This window comes from Cyprinodon variegatus, unplaced genomic scaffold, assembly GCF_000732505.1.
Source record: "Cyprinodon variegatus isolate N-32 unplaced genomic scaffold, C_variegatus-1.0 Scaffold355, whole genome shotgun sequence".
Taxonomy (NCBI): domain Eukaryota; kingdom Metazoa; phylum Chordata; class Actinopteri; order Cyprinodontiformes; family Cyprinodontidae; genus Cyprinodon; species Cyprinodon variegatus.
The window spans coordinates 75,749-84,877 of NW_015150808.1; the positions used below are offsets into that span (position 1 = coordinate 75,749).

General features: G+C 38.6%; 1 protein-coding gene across 2 annotated transcripts in view; it reads right to left on the reverse strand.

Moving 5' to 3' along the window:
* The window catches only part of LOC107091881 (choline-phosphate cytidylyltransferase A-like), an 11,384-nt gene extending 2,529 nt beyond the window's left edge, over positions 1–8,855 (reverse strand). Inside the window, exons 1-8 of one of the 2 annotated variants that reach the window (XM_015386076.1) lie at positions 8,521–8,855; positions 6,237–6,347; positions 5,819–5,918; positions 5,558–5,674; positions 3,732–3,883; positions 3,394–3,472; positions 2,037–2,179; positions 1,714–1,902 (exon numbers count right to left, since the gene is read on the reverse strand). In XM_015386076.1, the coding sequence (XP_015241562.1) occupies positions 1,714–1,902; positions 2,037–2,179; positions 3,394–3,472; positions 3,732–3,883; positions 5,558–5,674; positions 5,819–5,918; positions 6,237–6,347 (891 nt within the window). In that variant the 5' untranslated portion in view covers positions 8,521–8,855. Of the gene's footprint in view, positions 1–1,713; positions 1,903–2,036; positions 2,180–3,393; positions 3,473–3,731; positions 3,884–5,557; positions 5,675–5,818; positions 5,919–6,233; positions 6,348–8,520 lie in introns of both variants that reach the window. The other variant, XM_015386075.1, reaches the window with a different exon arrangement.
* Positions 8,856–9,129: the final 274 nt, after the last annotated feature.

A 9,129-nucleotide genomic window follows, 5' to 3' on the forward strand; every position in this document is an offset into this window, starting at 1 on the left:
TCGCTTAACATACGTCACGCACTCCGTTGCTCTTATTGGTTGTAGGTCTATCCAATTGAGTGCAGAGGCATTTTTTTTCCACGCCCCATAATCACAGCTCTATGGAGCAGCATCAGACTCATATTCAGACTAGAATTGAGTAGGACTACGTCAGGCTAACATCACCCACCAGAACTCAAAAGCAATGTGAAAAGCATCTCTAATTACTGGTATTCCACCAAACACTGATTTCTTGACTCTTCCAAAATAAAAAGTGTTTCAAAATGATGATGAACTTCTTTTCTTTATATAAATTCAGGGCTGAATTTTTTTTCAATACTTTAGTCCTTTTTTTCTAAGAAATGCTAAGAAAATTTTTATTTTGGAATTTTGGAGGAAAGCTACAGCTTAAAGAGTAAACATATTTATTCAAGTCAAACATATGTTTAAGGGCTGAAACAATCGGATTAATTGTGATTGATTCTTGAAATAATTGTCAACAAATTTAGTAACGGATTAATCATTAAATGGAGGATAGAGACTGTAAAACAAGCCTTTAGCTGATAGAGCGACCCACTTAGAGCAGTAATTATATCAAAGTTGTAAAAAAAAAATACATTTGGCTGGCCAATGACTGGGAAGGGCCATTTTGAATGGCTGCTACTGTATATACACATTTTTCATTTCAGATGAAAAACCTTTTTTGTCTGTCAGTATGCTCCATCCAGAACTCTAGTGGAAACGTTTCAGTTTCACCTGGTTTCATTTAGTGAAAAATCTTCTTTATGGAATCTTTGGCTACTCGATTATTAATCGATTAATCAGAAAAATTATTGACAAATTAATTAATTTGCAAAATAACCGTTAGTTGCATTCCTAATATGTTTAGAGAAAGATTTTTTCCAAACATGTCTCTATTATCACAGAAACTCGTCTTTATCAACCATCCACACTGCTCTGGTGACACTCCCTGCTCTTTGCTGTGTCATGAAGCTGACAGCAAGTTCCCACACGAAATTCTACCTGTTGGCCAGCAGAAATATTCAGACTAAAATAGATTCATTGTCTTGGGGGAAGCAGTGGAAAATTGAATATATAAAGAAAAACAAATTATCCTGCATGGGCTTGATACCAAAAACGACTTCAAGGTTTGTGGAGGATAAAAAAAACCCCAATCAGATCAATTCCTGTTAAAGTCCAAGCAAACTCCAAATGTTTGCCATTGTAGGACAAACAAGGTGAACTCTTTCTGCCGTTTATCTACCTTTTTTTCCTTTAAAATATCCTTTTTATTATGTGGATAGATATAGTTTAATCCATGCACAGCATTTTTTTTTGTTTTTTTTTTGTATTTATTAAATATCAATCCCTATCAGAAACGACAGCTTAGTTTGGAGTGAAAATTTGTATTTTAATTAATATATTCATAAAAACTAATAAGATGGCTTTTGGACAGGGTTCATTGAGATTTATGAGACCAGACATTAAAAAAAGACCCATCAACTGTTGCAGTAAGGAGACATTGGTGACATTGTTTGTTGTTTTGTCCAGCTTCGAGATAACAGGAAAACTATTCATGTCTGGATCATTCCACAGACAGTTGCTTTCCAAGGAAACTACTGTGTGAGTTACACAAAATACACACAGTGACACATTCCATCACTACGAAGTTTTTCTAACCAAACCTTCTCCATTAGACAGTGATTGAAAGCCAGAAACCAGCGGCTTGCTCACCAGTGCTCCTTCAGGGCCGAACATCTGCAAGAAGTTACCGATGAACTCTCTGGACTTCTCCTCCCATTTCTGGATGAGGTCGATACTCTTCTCCTCCACCTTCTGGACAAACTCTTTGCTCTTCTCCTCCACGTCACGCACTTTCCTCTTAACCTTATCCACTCGCTCCTGTAAGTGGTACTTCTTCTCCTGAGAAAAGCAAACATCTTGAATCATTTACAGATTTCTTTCCAAACCCTCTTGGCAGTAGAGAGGACAAAATGAGGCGGCAGAGGATGAAGCAACAATGGCGACCGCATCTGTCCTATTAATAAAAGTCATACATTGATGAAGCTGACGTTGAGCTCTTTGGCTGTGTAACCTCTCTGCAGGTTGCGTCTCACATACACATCGTAGTCCCGCACTATGCGAGTGATGATGTCAGAGGTGGAGATGCCCTCTGTCCGCTGGGTGGGAGCAAACATGCCTGCCAAACAGAACGGTAAGAAAAATGCTGTCACTTTATGAAGGAAAGTTTCGATTGCAAAGGGGGTCAAATAATCAACCAACAGAATCTGATCATGAGGTCCTTTTTTGGGATATGTCCCACTGAGAGGACGCCCATGGATAAACCCAGGATTTTGCAGAGGGACTGGATCTCCTGTCTGGTCTGGAAACCCTTTAGGAATGAGCTGGAGGGGTGTCTGGTTTTTCAGGAGGGAAACCAAGACACCCCAACATTTAAATATTTTGGTTCTAAAAGCCACAACATATATAACATAAAGCAGCACATACTTATGAAGTAAAAAAAAAAGAAAAATCTGGAAAGTGTGGCTGCATTTCTACTCAGCCCCTCCCAGTCAATACTTTGTAGAGCGCCCATTTGGTGTAATTAAAGCTGCATGTTTCAGGAATGTGTCCATAATAGATTCAACTTCCAGATCTTCTAAGCAAAATAATCTCAGTTACATCAGATAGGATTAAGAATCAGTGAACAACTAATAGCGATATGATTTCGGTGGGCCGATGTGAGCAGAGCACCTCCATCTGCCAATGAGACAAAACGTAACCAAAATTACACACAAATGTCATTTGAACTGTTCCTTATTCTACAAATACACACTAATACTAAACACTAAACTGCAGCTAGAAATAGATATAACTCTGTTGCATGAATCATCATAGGTTTTGCTTATACATGTATTGTCTGGGTGTCTATGCGATACTCGCTCTTCCTGTGGCTAGTGTTTGTTTTTTGTGGGTTTTTTTTTTATTTCCTGCTTTGTTTTGTTCTCCTTTTTCTTTCCCTCATGTTTCATCCAGGTGCAGAAGCAGACTTCTATAAGCTACTGTAAATTTTCTTATCCTTTCCCTTTCTGTCTCCTTTGCATATGATTTTATTCCCTAATCCATTACTAATAAAGCCTCACATCTATTTACCAAATAGAGCCACAAGGGTCTACTTGTGGAAGCAAATCAGTTAGGCTACCATCGAGCTCAAGGACAACAATTCCAACAGTTATATTGCCAAAACAGGACACACAGGAAAAAACAAAAAACACGACATCTTTATTCTAAAGGATTTAAATAGTCTGTCCCAAAGTGAATGCATACAAAGACCCTCTTTAGGATTAAACAAAAGAAACTTCTGGAGTCTTTGTGAGTGGATCTCATCGATTTTCTTTACTTTAATTGCCTTACCTGCTTCTTTAATGTGCTTGTACACGTCATCACTTCCTGCTGATATGTATGGGATGTCATCGTGGGCCACAAAGTCAATCTGGAGATGTCATGACAAAATACATCACTCATAACAGCTGATTCAGATCTATAGTTTGTACAAGATCAGAACCACGGACAGAAGCAGCCAAACAGCGATAGGAGGTTACAGATGATGGGAGGAGACCAACACCTCTTGAAGGCTCTTTTACAAGTTTGGAACCATTTTCAATCCAAAGCTTCAATGTTCTGCTTGTTTTCTCTTGATAAATGTATCTAAGAATCTTGAACTCTGCTATGTTTTCATATTTTTAACTCACCCGATGCCTAGCAAGGAACTCCGGCGTTAATGTCCAGGGAGCATTTCGCACCACTTCATCCACGTAGCGGCAGTGTCTGACGGCGTCGTAACGCTCGTCTTCATTCATCACAGTGAAGCCCTTGTATTTGTGTGTGAGCTCATCACTGCACACTGAAACGAAATAAAAAAGGGTTACAGAAAATACTGGTTTAACACTTTTCACTATTCTCCTCAAACCAACACATCCAGATTGCGTCTGTATACCACTAGTGCCAGCTGATGTGTCTTCTTGTGAGCCTTTGTGATAGTACAGCCCTGGATGTGTAAAGCGGAACTTAAACAATTATTCCTTTTTATTTGTTTTGCAAATCTGCCTCTCTGATGCAAGTCCAGAACTCCAGCTCAAGCCTGACCGAAGATCTGCTCTGGAAGTTGGTGTTTTAAGAGCTGGAAAGGAAAACTAAAAAAGAAAAGGTGTTTTCAAGAATTTCTGGAAACAAAAATGTGGAAAGGGAATATGATAGAGAGGCAAAGTAAAGCCTAAAGTGGAAAGTTATATCATGTTATCATAAAGGAAGGCATCAGGTGATTTAGCTGCATAGGTTAGAATTGGAAATTAGTCAAGAAGGCAGCTGTAATTATTTTCACATTCCCACAATCACATAAAAATAAATAAAATCAGTAATTTTTTTCCACATCGTAGGAGGAAAAATAAGCATTGCCCCATGCTTTACACCAGCAACCTTACATATGTGTGAACAACTTAAAGCAATCATCCTCCTCTCTATCCAGAGACCACAAACTGTAATTAGGATGCAGACTATTTTAGATGCTTCTTGTTTCCATGACAATGAGAGAATAACCTAAAATGCCCCAGTCTAAGCCTGTCCAAAAACCCTTTTTTCCCTCATTATCCACCCTGTAAGTTTCTTTCTCAATCACACTTTCATCCAGTAGAGGATTATTTTTCCAAAGCGCTATTCTTTTATTAAACAGACTTTATGTAACTGCCAAAAAAAACAACAACACAATCTTCTTTTTTCTAATGATTTAAAATTATGCTATTTATTGACAGATGTTGCAAACTTTAGCTCTAAAAGGCAGCAAGAAATTCTCTCCTGTCCCCAACCCCTCAAGGACATGATATATAAAATAGTGTACACACACAGTTTGCCTGTGTGATGCTTTTTCTAAAATTCTACTTTAATGCATATCAGTTTTGATTGAGGCCGACTGCTAAACTGTTGAAAAAGAAACTCTAAATCGAGTCACCAATTGAGACTCTGCATCACTCTGATAACATCACACCTAATAAAACGCAACTTAAATATTTTCTACTGCATTTTTGCACCATATATATTTATTTTTGCACTGCTCTAAACCTTCCCCATCAATGCCTTTTTTGCACCATGTCTCTCCGAATCTGTTTACATTTAATCACTACTGCACTTTAGAAATGGAAACGTTCCTTTTCACTGTTAAGCTGCTGCTCATTCACTTTTGGAAAGCTGTATAAAACAACATTCTGTTTGTATATGCTCTGTGTATAGAAAATGACCATAAAGTTTGTCTTAGTCCAAGTCTAAAAGTCTAATTTACATTTAAGAATTTGCTAAATAAATAAATAATGTTGACAAGGAATACTGTGGACATTAATCAAAACAATCGTAGATGCTCTTAGAATAAAATGGAAAACAAATAACTACATTGTTATCTGATTGTTTAAATGCTAAAAACATGTTCTGAGTATAAAAGCACTATTTACCAACTGATGTTTCATCTGGACCTTTTCTCACCATATCAGGGTTAAGTTCAGCTAAAATCCACTCTTTTAAAGTAGCTTACCTCCAACAATGAGATGAGAATTTGGGAAGAGACGTTTTGCCTGCATCAGAGCTCTGGCATGACCCGAGTGGAAAACATCAAAGATGCCATCTGCATAGACTCTCACGGGTCTGTTGACTGGGTGCGGAGAAATAAGACAGAGGAATTATTAACATAGTTTACGGAGGTGGATGCAGTAAGTAACTTGAAACAAGTTTACAAAAACAAAAGATCAAGCAGTGCGAGTGATCTCTAAAAGCATGTAGTTAAAATCCAACCCACGGGGTGTCCCCTTCTTTGCCTCTTCCATGGTGACTCTCTCATAGGGTTTATTATCAGCCGGCTCCAGCTCGTCTGCAAAAGGTGCAGGGTTTTTCAGTCCCTAGAAGATACAAATGTATGAAAACAACATTTTATAAAGCAGATTTGCTTTAAACTGACAAAAAAAATTATTCACCAACATAAACATAAAACAATAAGCAGGGGAAAAAAATGTCAGTCTCTAGTTTTGTAATATTTGCCCTCTAATAGAACAGTAGGATGTGGTAATAATTGGTCACATAAGTGAAGCAAGCACTTCTTAACAGAGATCTGCAGGATTTTGAAATTCTACTTCCTTATGTTATTTGCAGCGCTGGCTTGTCTGTCCAGAAAATAAAGGTCAGAGGTCATAGACCATCTATAAGAGCCGACTCACCACGGTACATCTAGGGATTTTCCCAAGTCTTTCCCCTTCTTCAGTGTCCCCATTGGAGCCTTCTCTTCTTCTTTTCCTAGCCATGACCATCTCGTGAGAGCTCTGGGCCTCCATCTGGGCGCAAAGGCAAAAGATGAAAAAAAAAAATCACACATAGCCATGCCTTTAACACTGTCAGGGGTCGATGCAGGGGACGAGTTGCATCATGTCAGGAGACTCAACTGACTGTAAATCTGGACAGCTGTGAGGTTATGGAGGCCGACATGTGCTCGGTCAACTTTGACCCAGAAACACAAAGACTAAGAATCCAGTCTCCAAGTGTTTATTCCTTCAAAAGCATTGCTTAAATTTAAGTTTCTTACGTTGGGTGGAAAGAGTGGATTTTGTCTTGTGATGTAAACGTCACCTGGACCAGCAACATGTAACATTTACTTAAGACATTTTCCTATAAAAACCAGCATCAGGGACCTTACAGTACATGTTATATATATGAAAAAGGCTCACATATACATATATATAAAATACAATGTTATTTTACAATATCCTTTTAGAAAGGATATATTTATAAAGCCAGATTTATCCAAATTGTCAAGTAGGTTTTGCAGCCCTGGACAGTTTCTATTTTAGTAGGAGTCAGGGCAAAAATGGCTCTTGGGATCGTGACGGTTGCTGACCTCTAGAGCTGCACTTTAAATCAGTCTGTGATCCCACTCAAACACTCATCCATCCTGTATGTCAGAATAGAAGGAAAGGCTCAGTCTTATCAGCTCAAGAATGGATTACTCTTTGTGTCTGTGTCTCGTCTGTCGTTCTTCAGCGGGATTCAATCGGTCCAAAATCCAGCTACAAGTATTTTAAATTACACCTCAATCAAATTTTGGAAACTTCTGTTGTTTGCTTTTGCAGCACTTAAAAGTCAGGCATCACCCAGCAGTTCTGATGTACTAAGTTTCTGCATGCATGGTAAACCCCTGAGGTCTTTGTCCCAGTTCCTTCTGAGCCTTCTGAACTAAATATAAACACTGGGGTGAAAGGGGCTTCTCTATCACGACCCCCACTTATGATTTTTTCATTATTCAAACTTAAGACCATTTCATTTAGGAAGGTTCTGAAAACTCAGAAACACTGTGGTATCTCATTCCAAATGTCTTACCTTTACGTTTCATTTGTTTGATTTTTTTTATGGACTTTTATGACCTCATTGTTGTTGTAAAGGGCAATACAAACATATGAATGAATGGTTGAATGAAATGAATACAGCAAAAGCAAATAACTGAGGGTGTGCACACCATTACAAGGTTTCTTGTGTTATGGGTTGAAACAGTGCGCCATTCCACACATTCCATCACACCACCAGTCAATTACAGGGAGGGGTCACTATTTTCACGCATCACTTTTTTTTTATCTGGCTTTTATACTGCAACCAATGCTCTCAATGCACACCTCTAACGGTTTTAATGCTGCAATCAAATGATAAACATGCTGAAAACCAGTAAGTTATGAGAGTGTGACTCCCTGCAATCAGTGATCAATGTAACAGTACACGTCCCAGGTGGTGACAGTGACCTGATCCAACACTAGATATCTTATATAATAACCCCCACCATCCCCTTTTTTATTTGGCTGCCGCAGGAAACCCTGCAGGACTCCAACACCGAACAGCAGATGTCCTTCTCATTTAAACTGACTTCCATAATAAGAAACAAGAGATGGAGGCAAAATCTGACCACAAAGAGAGGCGAACAAGGACAGAAATAAGCTGTGAACCTCATGTAATAGGCTTTACTGTGCCAAACAGGCGATTGTCGATTAACAATGAACTCATTTAAACTGTTTTTATTAGCAGTTTCATTTCCTGGAACTCAAAACATGTTATAACTCAGCTTTTTACCTCAGAGATCCCTCAGATAATAAACATATTCGGCCTCTTTAACACAGGATTCCCACTTTCAAATAAGTTCCTGTCTTCCTGATGGCCACCCTAACAGCCTGACGCTTTGCTTGCATTTCCTAACGCTTCTCTTGATAATGGTAAACTATCACTGGTGGACATTTTTTTTCCCAGAAATATAAGATCTGACTCCAACTTGGGAAAGTTTTCATTTAGTCTGTGACTAAAAACAGCTGAAGGAGTGGTTATTCTAGTGACGCTGGTTTAGTAGCTCAGCCGTTAAAACCCTGACCTGTTGGTTGTTTACATTAAAGCTTCTTATAATTACATTTAACTTACGTTGTTGTATTAATATTAAACAATTTCCTTCGGGTTTTTGCTCTTTTGGAAACTTACCGTTCAATCTTTTGTCCCGGAACCCTGATTTAAAGGGGTGGGCGGATTCCAACACCTCGTCCTGCCAGCAAGCTTTGCAAACACCACTGGCCTCTGTCGAAAGCTAGCTGTCAAGTTATGCGGCTAAGTTAGTTAGCTTAAGCCGTTAGCATGGTACTTATCTGACATAATTAACACGAATAAAAACTCCCTGAGCGTCAAAAGAAGCGGTTCTTAATACTTCGATGCGAGCATTAAGCGACCACCGAGAAGATGGATAGTGTATTAGCAGTGACAGCTTGTACTACAACGCTGACAGGTCACCAACACAAGAACTACAAAGCTAAGACATCCTAAAAGGAAATACCCTGTGAGCTACTTCCGGAAGAGTGTCTTATTTGCTGCCCTCTACTGGGCAAACGGGGCATTGCCACAGCGTGCCTTATTTCACAGTTCATCACGTTACAGCATAGAAAGTCATAGGTTTTGATAGGAAATTTTAATAAAACAAAAATGGAAGAAAGATATTCTCATTAGAATCGGGCCTTGTTTAAAGGTTAAATCTATAACACTGAATTTTTAACCAGTGCAATTATGTGTTTGATTTGTTTTACTTTAAATTCAACAGCA